Genomic DNA, 14,832 nt, shown 5'->3' on the forward strand with positions numbered 1-14,832 from the left:
TAGAATTTTTACTTTTAATAATACATAACTTGGCGATTCTCTCGAATTAAACATCAAAACAAGTCTTCAAAAAAATGTGTTGTTTAATTGACTAAAATGATTCATCGTGATCTCTGGTTCAGGTTCCGAATATTTTTGAGTGTTGGGCCTCGAGCTGAGAAGAACCGGACCCAGAGGAGGATCCAGGCCCTTTTCTCACCTAAATCTGGTAGATTTTGACAAAAATATATATTAATGATTTAATTTCAATATATTTTATTTAAGAAAATATAAATATTTGTATGGTCACATATTTCTTTATTTCATTAATATTCAATATTACATAATAACACAAAAATCATTCTCCAACAAAAATACTTTTTAGAAAATAAATTTCAATGTTACGAGATTAAAGTAGTATTTTATTTGAGAAAAAAAATGTTTTAAAAATATTTTAGAAAATTTAAATGTTAAAAGTTGCATCCTGAGGCCTTGGCTGCTTTATCGCCGGGCCTGGATTCCATGAGGCTAGCTGGCTAATAATTAGCCGTCTCCTTCGGAGCTTCTGGGAATCCCTTCGTCACCAGCGCTCCATTATATGTCGACATGCAGGACATTTAAGTTGGTTGGACGATAGGCGAGGCTAATGTGTTAATAGCAAAACATGTGAGCATTAGTGTAACCAGTGACAAAAGATTTGAAGTTGAGCAGGATGACTTGTTGCTGCGTGCCAGTGTTTCGCTGATAGAGCTGATAGAGACCTCATTAAAAGTGATTCACTCTATTAAATGTGCTTATTTCACTGTGTGTGTGTCTGTGTGTGCGTGTAATTGCTTTTAGTGTGCTTGCAAAAAAGGTGCATCTCTTCCAGCTCAGGAAAACAGGTGGGTCGAATTCTTATATGGACTACATTTCCCGGCTTGCCTCACGCGCATGTCGGCAACGGAAGCAGCTGTCAAGCGAGAACTGCCAGCGCAACTGGGCATGCGCGGCCAGACGTGGCAACGCAGCGGCATGATGGCCTTTCGGAAACGCTACGGCAGTCGGATGAGAGACGGGAAAATGCTCGGTTTGCTGCTCCTGGTGAGTCTCGGGGAGCTTTTGAAGGTTAAACTTCATTAATAATGGCTGCTTTATTGTGTGGTTCTCCTGCTGTGGAGGTCGTGGCGTATATTGTGTGAAGGAATACAGTTGAATTAAGCTAGCCTTTCAGTGGTGAAGAGGAGGCTAGTTGAAGTTGAAAAACTGGACCGAACTTCGTGACCGCATTTGAAGCGTGGTGCCGGGTATGTGATCCAGGGAGAACTGCAAGAAGAACCGGCTGTTTGTGTGGCGCTTTAGCCTGCGGTCGACGTGTGCTCGGCGGTCGCCCACCTTCGACGGGCTAGCGAGGAGGTCATTACAACAACATACCTGCTGAGCTAATTGGACTTTTTTTTAAAATTACAATTAAATTTTTTTTAGATGAAAAACTACTATTTCATTTTGCAGAGGCAAATTGGGTTCATTTTGCATTTGTGATGGGGAATATACACGGGCGTAAAAGTAGGTATTGTTGACACTTTAGTTTGAGGAAGGGTGCTAAGGAGGACGTTAACAAGGATGGTATGAAAAGGAAGGAAGGGAATATAGTCCCCTCTAAAACAATTGGAACGGCAAGGTCAATTCCTATGTTTTTGTTGTATACTGATGACATTTAGGTTTTAGCTCAAAAGCTGAATATGAGACAAACGTTCAGAATTCATGCTTTTATGGCATAACCCTTACATGCAAAAACTGCATCAAGCCTGCGACCCATTGGCTTCACCAGACTGTTGCATACTTTCAAAAGCTTTTCCAGGCCTTTACTGCAGCCTATTTCAGTTCTTGTTTGTTTCTGGGGGTTTCTCCCTTCAGTCTCCTCTTCAGGAGGTCAAATACATGCTCTATTTGGTTAAGGTCCGGTGATTGACTTGGCCAGTGTAAGACCTTCCACTTTTCCCGCGTTATGAAGTCCTTTTTTTGTGTTGGCAGTGTGTTTTGGGTCATTGTCTTGTTACATGAAGCTTCTCCCGATTAGTTTGGATGCATTTTTTTTCTGTAATTTGCCAGACAAAATGGTTTTGTAGACTTTAGAAATAATTCAGTTACTCCCATCATGAATTACATCATCAGTAAAGACTTGGGCTTGCATGGCTGCTTCTGGAACGGGCTCACAAGCCATGCAATTACCTCCACTATGCGTGTGTGTTTTGGATCATAATCAGATCCTTTCTTTCTCCATACTTTGGCCTTTCTGTCACTTTGGTAGAGATTAATCTTGGTCTCATCAGTGCATAAAACTTTGTTCCAAAACCTTTGTGGCTCATCTCTGTACTACTTTGCAAAATCCAATCTGTCCTTCTGATTCTTTTTCCTGATGTGTTTTGCATCTTGTGGTACAGCCTGTATAGTTCTTCTGTCTTCTTCGAATAGTGGATTGTGGATTGTGATACCTTCACCCCTGCCCTCTGGCGGTTGGCACTGATGTCACAGACTGTTGTCTTTGGGTGACCTGTTCGATGTCTGTTGCTCAGTACACAGTTTCTTTCTTTTTCAGGACATTCCCAAATTTTTTTTATTGGCTTTGCCCAATGTTTGTGCAATAACTCTGATCAATTCAATCTGAAGTAAAACAAACAAAAAAAGGAGCGAAAAATGGAATGAAGTAGGGAAGGATAAAGAAATGAAGGATGACAGGAAGAAAGTCAACAAGGATGGTGAGAAAATAAAGTAAGAAGTATGATAGGACGAAAGAATTGAAGTTTTGGACCATCACTACCTAACTTTACATGAAACTAGGAATGGGTGAGGCAAAAAAAAAAGTAAGTCCTGCTCGCTGGTAGTTGGCGCTGCACTGCAGCTGTTTGACTCATCGGCGAAACATCATGTGCGTCAGAAAGAAAAGTCTTTGTTCACAATTATCTGTCATGTTTGTTGAAATTTTATGTATCAAAAGTAATAGTTGTATTGGTACTCAGTATCTCTGAGTACTCAAGAGTGAATACTCGTACTAGTATTGGTTTAAAAAAAATAAATAAAAAAGTGGTCTTGAAGATCCCTTTATGAAACCATAACACTTTCAGTTGTGGGTCAAACTGATTGTGTTGAGCACAATATGACCTTTTTCCATGTCACAGGTCAAGTTGAGAGCTAAAATTGTGATTTGTTTTTCATCCTTAGAACTAGTGCTGGACGATATGGAAAAAAATCTATCACAATTTGGACCATTTTTTAATCACGATAACCATATGCCATGATATAGGATTATTTTCAGTTATTCGATGAAAAAGTACACAACATTCTTTGACTCCTTTTTGTCGCTTTATTTGGACGTGACATTAAATAGACCTGTCACAAATGAGAAATGCATCAATTAGTGCTGCAATTAGGGGTGCAGCTATTGAATATTTTAGTAGGGTGGTCCTTAGTTTCGAACTTTTGATTTTTCATCAGTGAAGGCCTGGATATGGTGTGAAACCATGAGAAAACACCTCCTGTGAAGTTACACATCGATCGGACATATTTAGGAGGTGCCCCAAAGCCACTTTGGCGAAGTAGTCTAACAAAAGATGAAAAGTTAACTTTTTTTTTGGAAAAATGCACATAAAAGTTGGGTTCAAAAGACTTGTTAGGGGTGTAAAACATGGAGAAAAAAAATTCCCCCCAAAATCGGTAAAAGTTATGGACAAAAGGCACACCTGGGTCACCCACGCTAACCTGGTTGTTTTAGCCCCTCAGTGGGGTGTCTCGCGGGAGCCTAAACCCCACTCATTGTTTCCCAGTTAACGTTGACTTGCGGACGTCGAGGAAGCGACGATGATCCTCGACGACCTGGAGAAGGAACTGTCTTTCTTCCTCGTCCTTCGTGAGGATGGTGCTGTAGCTCTTAATCAGAGCCACGCCCCGTTGACAACCTTGAGGGACTCGGCTCGGCTACGGGCGAGCTGGTAGTCTTGGCGGGCCAGCCACTCGGCCGGGTCCACCTCAAGGAAGTCCGACGGGCCAAGGGCGGCCAGGAGAAACTCGGAGCTTGACGAAGCGAAGTCCGGCAGTGTCTTCCTTGTCAGGACAGTCAGGTCAGGCTCCAGTGAAATCCGCTTAGGCGGATCTTCCGCGCCGTTTCGGTCAAAGGCAGCCACGATCAGCCTCTTCTTCTCCAAAGTGGTCCTCAGGTCGAACAGAGCGAGCGACACTAGCTCCTCTGAGATGTAGCAGAGATGCCGCCCAAACGCCTTCGATGCCTCCCTTGCGATTTCCTTGTCCTTGTAGGACATGAATGAGCGGTAGAAGGCCAGGTCCTTGGCTGGAGCACGGGTTGCCAGTGGGGCTTCGTACCACGCCGGCACGTATAGCGTCACAGTGAAGAGGACGAAGCAGGCCAAGTTCTTCTCCACCGCCTTGGTGAGCTTGAACTGTCTGCGGAATACGAAGATCATCAATGCGTATAGAAGTTTGGCTTGGACATACTGATTCCTCAAGGGGGAACACCGGCCAGAGCGACGATCGTCAAGTTGAGGAGTTCCCGATAGTCATCGCGGGGCTGCGTAGCTTGGAGCTTCTCCTTGCAGAACATGATGACTTTGTCACTGGTGGGCGGGATCGGCTCAATCGGCTCGAACACCGTCTGGTCGATGGACTCCCATCTGGCCTTTGAAGAGTGGGATGTCGGGCCCAGACGACGGTGCGAAACAGGCGCCGAACGATTTGTCGGCCACTATCTCAAGAATGTGGTGCCGGCAGGCCAGGTGCAGGAGATACCGCTCGAGTCGCTGCTGGACGTAGGCACAGGCTCCGCCGCGCACGCCAGTGTTGGAGGCGGTAGCATCGAAAGACATCCCCACAATGCGTTCGGCGACGCCCCAATCCTCCAGGCAGCTGATAACCGCGGTGGCAACATCGTCACCCTTCCCGCTGGGCAAGCGTGGGACGCCGAGGAGCTTGTTAACGCCATCCCCGGAAACGAGGATGGAAGGCGCTCGGCTGCCGTTGTGTCGGTGATATCGGCGATGATCTTTCCGTCCCTGTGGACAACGAGGGGGACGCCCGGAGCAAATGTCTCCTGGATCTCCTTCGCCACATCCTCCCTGACGCGCCTCCGCTGTCGTCGAATCGATTGCCGGTTGACTGCAAGGTTCGAGGGGATTGGGCTGTAGCCTCAGCAGCAGGGTGGAGGATGTGGACAGCGCTCCGGTCAGATGTCCTTGTTCGATCGAGCGCAGCTACAATCTATGGGCTGACTGCCGAGGCTTGAGCTCTGCTGCGCTTTGGGAGTCTTTTGAACCCAACTTTCAAGTACACTTTTGTCAAAAATTTCCTAAGAAATGTATGCTTGTTAATTTTTTGTACTATTGCGCCAAATTGGCTTTGGGGCGCACCTTAAATATGTCCGATCGATATAAAACTTTACAGGAAGTGTCTTCTCATGGTTTCACACCCTATCCAGGCCTTCGCTCATTGAAATACTCGTTTTTCAAATTCTTCCTACAAATAAGGACCACCCTAATTATTTTAGTTATCGAGTAGCCTACTGAAAATTATATATATGTATTCAGTATTCAGATATAATATATTCTGCTTGGTTAAAGAGCAGTTATGAATACACTAGAGAAAATAAGACATTTCACTTAATAGTGAGCAACCAATTGGTTTCCTTTTTTTAGTTAAGCAGCAGTTTTTTTTTTCCTGGAGGGAGCAGCGCATCGGGAAAGACCAGACCCGATGCCGCTTGCGTGCATATTACCGCAACGTACGTTTGAAGTGTCAGTGGTAGATGTATTCTGCAATTCACATTAGTTCTCGCAGCTAGCTAGCTGGCTTCTTCATCAATGCACGAGCCGCTAATCACAGCCTGGTTGTCATGTTGAGCAGTGGCGAGGCTTCCCTCGTCACTGGGAAGCTTCCCAGTGGCGAGGCTTCCCTCGTCACTGGGAAGCTTCCCAGTGACGAGGACTGGCCAAGTGTGGCTAAAAGTTTAGCCACATAAACACAGGTGCTGATGTGGTAACTACACACAGTGTGGCTAGGAGATTTTTATACTGTTTAGCCACTAAGAGGTTTCATAACCCAGTGCCATCCCTGAAAAGGGAGTCCGTCTGATGCATCTCACCCAATGCTTGGAGGTTTGAAGTCATAAGAGATTAAAAAAAGAAAAAGTCACAACCGATGTCTCAAAAATTTTAATAACGTTCTCAATCCTATTTTCTAAAAGTTGGTATCTTCGGAAAGCTTATTAAGCACAGAAACCGAGAACATATAATAATCATGTTAATTATTTTTAATCTGAAAGTTAAATTGCAGAATGTGGCACAAAACATAAAAATAACAATTTAAAATCACTGCATACATTGTTAAAATACACAGTAAGGAATAAATATACCACAGCAAAGAAGCATTTGTAGTTGATAAAATCTGTGAAATTAGCAATGGAAGTGACAGAAAATATATAAGACATGCCATATTTATGGTTATGTTTTGTTTGATAATGCTTTTCTGAAATATTTAATTTGAATCCCATTAAAATAAAATTAAATGTTTCGCCTGGCACTTCGTTTTCTTTATTATTTTATTTATCTTAATTGTACCCATTTTATAAATTCTGCCATGGGTAGAAGGGTTTTCCAGAATTTTGAGGTCAACTTTGGGGGTGCGTATTATACAACCCCAATTCCAATGAAGTTGGGACATTGTGTTAAACTAAATAAAAACTGAATAGAATGATTTGCAAATCATGTTCAACCAATATTTAATTGAATACACTACAAAGACAAGATATTTAATGTTCAAACTCATGAACTCTATTGTTTTTAGCAAATAATCATCAACTTAAAATTTTATGGCTGCAACACGTTCCAAAAAAGCTGGGACAGGTGGCAAAAAAGACTGAGAAAGTTGAGGAATGCTCATCAAACACCTGTTTGGAACATCCCACAGGTGAACAGGCTAATTGGGAACAGGTGGGTGCCATGATTGGGTATAAAAGGAACTTCCGTGAATTACTCAGTCATTCACAAGCAAAGATGGGGCGAGTGTAGCCTGTATCCGGGTTGCAGCGCCCCAAGCTGGGCTTCAGTGCGGTGCGCACCCGTGCTAAGTCGTCTCATGCTATCAATGCCATCGATCTCCTCCTGGTAACACTGACTCCCGTGTGCAACAGAAACAGCTGAACGTAGCTTAATTTCACAAAACTAACACCATTTGTCGCCAACATTTATGGGAACATCTCTACGTATTCCCACTTCAACCCCTGAAAATATCAGAACAAAATCCCAAATATTTTGGATGTTATGGATTTCTATATCTATAATGGGTCTGGGAGAAAGCCTTGTTTCTCGCCCCATTAAAAAAAAAAAAAAAAAAAAATATATATATATATATATAAATAAATCCATAAATAAAATGGGGAGGAAAAATAAATGCTCAATGTAAAAAAAAAAAAAAAAAAAAAAAAAAAACAAAATTGCAATCAATCACCAAAATGTATGTGTACATCTATAATTGTGCCCACTTCAACCTCTAAAAATATCAGAACGAAATCCCAAATATTTTGAATGTTGTGGCTTTTTATATTGATAACTACGGCTTGGCATCGTTTGAATTTGAGCGATTCCCATTCCTTATTTCGATTCTCTGTTCCGATTCTTTTAGGGGGCTGTGTCAAAAAGTTTGCATGGTTTAAATAAAAGGTGTCCAAATTATGAACATCCATTTTCTTAGCAACCCGCAGCATAGACTAAAATGAACATTTGACTCGAGGTTCTTTATAACCAGTATCAATATCAAACCTATGAACTAAAAGGCAAAGTGTGTGGAACTAACCCAATGGACTTAATATTCATCAATTAATGTTTCAGTTAAAAGTTAAATATAGCATTGTTAAAATAATTATTTGGGACTGTTTCATCACGTCAAATGGTTTATATGTGCAAGTTTTTACTTGACTTCCCGTTTTAAGCTTGTAGCCTTTTATTTTGAAGGGTATGCGCCGGAACTCAGCATTTTGGCACGAAAAGTAACTTCACACTGCACCGGTGATATTTTTTAATGGATGGAACCAAATGCTATAAAACACTGATTCATTTCCCTCCCCACCGATGAGGCACAAGGTGAGTGTTTGTGATACATTTACTAATTTACTGTGAGACAACGTTGATGTGAATATTGTCCCAATTCATTGTGATGTAAAGTTGCTATGGTGAAGTTTTAGCCTCGTGTTAAATTAAGCTTTTTTTTTCTTTGTCATCAGTGCTTACGTTTGTTTGAAGACAAAAATAAATGCTAAAAACCACCAATAAAAGTGCAAGCAACCGTTTACCTTGTTAGCTGTCTCAATGTTGGCATAGATGTATTTTATTGTTTCACTCACCCAGTTGACTGAGAGTTGACTTGACTGAAGCTCTGCGCGGTGTAGGCTGAGGCTCCGAGCGCGTCAGACGCTACACATCGTGAAAGCCTCCTTTGCACAATATAATCTTATTGCAAGTGTTGCACTGAGACGACTGGTCATTAATTTTAACAAAGTTAAGACACACTTTTGGGCCATTGGGCACAAGCACATCATTGTGGGCCGTCTTCGTTGGTTAGCGCCGCTTCTTCATTGTTTTTCGCCACTTCTTCTTCGTGGCTGGAGGACTAGGCATCGAAACTGGGAACCGAAGTTTTTAATTTGAACGGTTCCGGGAGAACCGGAACATTAGTCCCATTTCCAATTGGTTTTCGATTCTCGATGCCCAATACTATTGATATCATGCCTGGGAGAAAGTCTTGATTTTTGGGTGAGTGGCGAAAATGTACCATAATATATACATGTAACCGTATCCCTCAGCACTAATTAGAAAATAGAATTCCGTTTTACTGGACCTCAGGTGTACCTTTATTTTGTGGGACAGTAGAACCTGTAAAGTGAAATGCTCCTAAATGTCTTAAAAATGTCCTGTAAAGGTTACACACAAAACAACACCACAAGTGTGCTTTACTTTTCTTTGGCTTTTTTTTTTTTTTTTTATTTGGAGACCATAGCGCATGAAAAAGTTGAATGTAATATATACACAAAGTCACATTTGAATGGATAAATAAAGAAAACAGGACTGATTTTGGGTCAATATATAGTATGTCAGTATGTAAAGTAATCCTGTTGTCATATACAGTCATGTAATTTATTCTGACAGAATCCTGTTCCTGCTCGGCTTCCTTTTGTGTTGTCTTTTGCAAATATGGACGGTACAAAGGTTAACGTGTGTACTGTGTTCTTTGTGTACACTGGTGACATAATGACCGATTTAATATTTGCATTAACACACACACACATCAGCTGTTAAGTTGTGAAAGAGTATGGAAAACTGCAAATACAAACAAATTCTATGAGGATAGCGATGTGTTCTTGTCTGCGAGATTTAGTTCTCTTGCCTGGCGGTTGAGGTCCCGATGGCCGTAGGAAAAATAGTTGGCACCGCAGCTGGTTTCAGCCTCTGCCTCTATATCCAATGCTTTCTGCTAAGCCTTTCTCAAAACACGCCAGTTTGAAGTGATCAGCACAGTTTGGAATGCTTGCTAGCTGACCACGTTTCTTCCCCTGTCGATTGACAGTCTAGCTATTTGACTGGTCACGTATTCCTTTTTCACTTGGAAAGCCAAAAAACAAATCTTTTGCCGCTGCCTGAACCATTTGTAAAACCAAATGCCACACAATAAAGGCCCCAGGAGTCAAGCCAAGAGAAGTGTGAAGACCCACCAACCACCCTATTACTATGGTTACCAGGTCCACAACTGGCAAGAATTATCCCTGTCCCGTGATCATGTGTGATGGGGTGTCATGCATTAAAATTCATCATAATTGATTTATGTTTGTGGATGTTCTGCACTGTCAATTTGAAATAATGTCGTTTTTTAAGAAAGGGACGGAAATGAAAAAAATGTTGCTTAAAAAATTGTAATATTAAAAGATCACAATTCTTATTTAAAAAAAAAAGTTTTTTATGACTTGAAAAAAACAATTTTTTTCAGAAAAAGTACAACTTACTTTATTTTACATTGTGTAATATGACTTTATTCTTACTGTATGAATTATTATTTTTTTTATCGTTGGATTGCACCCTCCTCCAAAAAAACAAAAACAAAAAAAAACACTTATTGTCAGATTTCTACTTTTTTTCTCACAATTTTATATCTCTCCCATGTGGTCCTTCTTGGAAAGGAAAAATGTAAAGTGAAGGTACAGCGAGAGTCTTTATTCAGAGAGGGCAGAAGGCCCTTATCGAACTCTGTCATGATTTATTATGAGGTACTGTTTCCTCCACCAAGCATCTGCCTTTGATTAAGCACATTTGTCACAGCAGATGGAGGATGATATGATGCTGCGGGGCGGAGGCTCAACACCTGCTGCTTGCTCGCGCTATCATCCCACGCCACCGACCCTACCTGCAAAGCCTCACTGTAGGGATGCTTGGGATTTCGGTTGGCAATTTCAGTTTCAGTTTGACTGGGCAACCTGAAATTTGGTAGGCATGTATATCACGAGTAGATCTACAAAAAAGTCTCAAGAAGTCATGCCCGAAAAGACACAAATTCAGCCATTTGGCATTCAAAGTCACAATTGTAGGGGCATTTTGGTCATTTCCAGGGGTCCTTGGAATTTTTTTTGGTAATTTCAGCTGCCTAAGCCAGTTTCACGAAGCAACATGAAATTTGGTTGGCATGTCCATCATGAGTAGACCCACAAAGAAGTCATACTAAAAAAGACAGGATGTCAGCCATTTTACTTTGAAGCAGCTATTTTAGGGTAATTTTTGTCATTTTCAAGGGGTTCTTCCAATTTTTTTGTAAAGTCAGACCGAAAGCCAGTTTCACTGAACAATATGAAATTTGTTCGACATGTCTAGAATTACACCCACAAAAAGTCTCAAGAATCCATACCAGAAAATACATAGGAAATGAGCCATTTTACAGAAGCAGCCATTTGGGGGTCATTTTGTTCATTTCCAGGTGTTTTCTGAATAACTGAATGTTCAGCCCATGGAGCCAGTTTCACAGAGCAACATGACATTTGGTTGGTATGTCTACTACGAGTAGACCTACAAAAAGTCTCAAGAAGTCATGCTCGAAAAGACACGAGGTTAGCCATTTTTTGGGTCATTGTGGTCATTTTCAAGGGGTTCTTACAATTTTTTGAAAATTCAGCCCCTGAAGCCAGTTTAACTGAAGAACATGAAATTAGGTAGACATGTCTATAACAAGAGACCTACAACAATCCACAGGAAGCCATGCCAGAAAGACAAAAGAAGTCAGCCTTTTTGCTTCGATGCAGCCATTTAGGGTAATTTTCAGGGGTTCTTTGACTTTTTGGAAAATTCAGCCCCTGAAGTTTGACTGTGCAACATGAAATTTGGTAGACATGTCTGTAACAAGTAGACCTACAAAAAAATCTGAAGAAGTCATGTTGGAAAAGACACAGGAAGTCATCCATTTTGCTATAAAGTGGCCATTTGAGGATATTTTGGACATTTAAGGTTTCTTTAAAAACAAACTACTCCTAGATTGTGTCTGATTGATATCAGATTGGAAGCACATACAGTGCCGTGAAAAAGTATTGGCTCCCCTTCTTAAATTCTTGCATTTTTGCATAGTTTCCCTACTTTAAGATCATCAAACAAAAGTTATCAAACCAAGATAACCCAAGTATACATAAAAAATATACATATTTTCCGGTCCTGTTCCGCTGTTAGGTTAATCAGAAAGGAAGATCAGATTAAAAAGTGTATGATGTCCGTGCTCAAGATACAGCAAGATACAGTCGACGAGTACTTTTCACCATGTTCACCGATTGGGAGGCCCTCGCCCAGGAGACCGACCACGTCCCATCATTGCAAAGTTTGAACACTTTCAGCAAAAAGTTTTTGTAAAATCAAAAGGTCAGGATCTCAAAGGGACTTTGTTTGGAATGAACGATCAGTTCCCCAAGGAAATCAATGAGGTATAAAATCTTTTACCCGTTGAAGAATCACCGTGACAGGCAAACGAGCGTGGCTAGTTGATAAACTATGACGGTCAACTGTTTCGTGATGCCAACGTCACGCCCTGGCTCTTCTAGATAAGTACTTCTTTTGATCTGTTGTCGTTATGAATTGTCAAAAGTGTACTGTATTTTGTTTCATTCTTTCCACTTTTGCTTAGACAAACAACAACAACAAAAACAAAATCACGCATGCCACCAGCATGAATCCTCACTCCTATCTGTCTGCTTTCCTGCTCTGCTTGTTTCCACACACACTAAACACACAAGTCGCTCAAAACTCTTCTTGCGCACTAAAAGCAACCACCACACGCCACATTATCCCCTTGTCCCTGTTTGTTTTTTATGTTAAATTTTTTCCTTACCCTTCTATGTACCCTGGCTTTGCTGTACTTAAATATAGCATCTCTATCACCCTCTCTAAATAACATTTGTCAACACAATACCAAAAAAATCTCCCAAAAACTGTCAAAAAAAACAACAACAAAAAATGCATAGTACCAAATCTTTAAAATTATGATACACGCACCCATTATATGTCACACTTTTGTGTCATGGAATGTCAATGGCATTCGATCGCAGGCAAAGAGAATTAAGATTAGGGATTATACCACTAAATTTAAAACAGACCACCTCCTATTACAAGATACGCACCTTAGTGAGTCAGAAGAAAAATGCCTCATTGACTCTAATTTCACTCAGGTTATCTCGGCCTTTTATAACTGTAGACAAAGAGGAGTCTCAATACTAGTCCATAAAAGACTACTTTTTACAATAAATAGTACAGTAGCAGATCCAGAAGGCCGATATGTAATTATACAGGCCACAATATTTAACAAGCTTTACACAATCGGCAATGTATACGCTCCAAATAAAGGTGATCCAACCTTTTTTCACATGCTCTTTTAAACTTGTCAGTCAATTCTACAATTATCATGGGAGGTGATTTTAACCTTAACGCTAAATTCCCCTAATAGATCGCTCAAATCTCCAAAATAGCAATCAGCCACAATGCCCCACTATTTTAGAACAGTAAATGGACGACTTTGGTCTTATTGATATATGGAGGCTGAAAAAACTTACAAAAAGAGAAAACACATTTTTCTCGTCTGTTCACCGCTCTTTCTCAAGAATAGATTTTTTTCTTTCAAACAATTTGGCATCTCAAAGAATTACCCCCCAAAAACATCCAATCATCATCAGCGACCATGCACCAATTTCTCTCAATCTAAAAGTTTAATCAAGTGTGGGACCCCCACTCACATGGTGCTTCAACACGTTCCTATTGAAGGACCCGGATTTTGATTCGTTTGTTAGGAAGGAATGGGATGAGTTTTTGAAATTCAACGACTCCCCAACCATATCCCCACCTCTGTTGTGGGAAACCGGGAAAGCTGTATTGAGAGGTCGAATCATATCATACTCTTCGTATAAAAAAAACAAGAACAAAAATTGGAAAATGGAATTAAGGAAAAAATGAAACACCTCACAGAAGAATATGCAATTAAGCTTTTGTGCATTTTCGAACAACCCAGATCAAAGAGAAATTGAAACTTTTAAGGATCTAAACATTCCTCAATTAAATACACAAATTAAAGACAGCCTTGATGTTCCTTTAACCATCACAGAATTACATAATGCATTAAAAAATATGCAATTGGGACGAGCGCCTGGCCCGGACGTAATCCCTGTCGAATTCATTAAACATTTCTGGCCAATACTAGCGCCTCTGTTTCTCAGAATAGTCAAGGAGATAAATGATAATGGTCAAATTAGTAGCCATATGAACACAGCTTCAATTAGGTTATTACTAAAGTGAGGTAAAGACCCCATTCTCCCGGCTAATTATCGGCCCTTATCACTGATTAATGTAGATATCAAGATTATCTCAAAAACCCTCGCAGCGAGACTTGAAAAGGTACTCCCGTCGATAATCCACCATCACCAGACAGGCTTCATTAAAGGTAGAAGTTCCACAAATAATGTCAGACGTCTGTTAAATTTAATAAGCATGTCACAGCGTAAAAATCCAAACGCAATCATCATGTCACTTGACGCACAGAAAGCTTTTGATAAAGTTAACTTGTCTTTCCTGTTTGCAGTACTTCGCACATTTGCCTTTGGAGATTCATTTATACATTGGACAGCAACATTATACAATGCGCCGAAAGCGACAGTCACCACACATAGGATTACTTCACAAAGTTTTACATTACAAAGAGGAACCAGACAAGGATGTCCACTCTCAGCAATGCTATTTGCAATATTCATCGAACCTCTTGCTGTTGCTATACATCAGAATGCTAATATTAAAGGTATCTGCTCACTAGTGACAGAACACGAAATCAATCTATATGCTGATGATATTCTTCTTTACTTACAGGAACCCCAAGTATTTTCTTCAGGCAGTCTTCAACCTCATTAAAACATTTTCACAAATATCAGACTACTCTATCAACTGGACAAAATCAACAATACTCCCAATAACCGTAAACTCATGGACTCCTGCTGATCAAATCCCAGATTACCCTATTCCAATAGGAAACATTAAGTATTTAGGTATTAATATTTCGTCAAAACTCACAAAGCTAACCAATCTAAATTACACACCACTTTTGGAAAAAATCTCAGCTAATTTAAGACGATGGAATAACTTGCCTATAATCACTACCTTACCAAAACTTTACCTCAAATACATTTTATTTTTAATGATTCCGTTTAAGACCACATTTAAATGGTTTCAAACCTTACATTCTGCTGTAATACATTTTTATTAAAAAAATAAGGATAATAGAAGTAGTCTATCCACTCTTCAGAAAAGTAAACAG

At 40.4% G+C, this 14,832-nt stretch overlaps 1 protein-coding gene across 1 annotated transcript in view; it reads left to right on the forward strand.

Annotated features, from left to right (window-relative positions):
* The first annotated feature begins 933 nt into the window (after nucleotides 1-933).
* pdia5 (protein disulfide isomerase family A, member 5) overlaps nucleotides 934-14,832 on the forward strand; it is a 78,838-nt gene continuing 64,939 nt past the window's right edge. Inside the window, exon 1 of the mRNA XM_061791693.1 lies at nucleotides 934-1,062. Within this exon, the coding sequence (XP_061647677.1) occupies nucleotides 964-1,062 (99 nt within the window). The 5' untranslated portion in view covers nucleotides 934-963. The remainder of the gene's footprint in view (nucleotides 1,063-14,832) is intronic.

This window comes from Phyllopteryx taeniolatus, chromosome 12 (assembly GCF_024500385.1).
Source record: "Phyllopteryx taeniolatus isolate TA_2022b chromosome 12, UOR_Ptae_1.2, whole genome shotgun sequence".
NCBI lineage: Eukaryota > Metazoa > Chordata > Actinopteri > Syngnathiformes > Syngnathidae > Phyllopteryx > Phyllopteryx taeniolatus.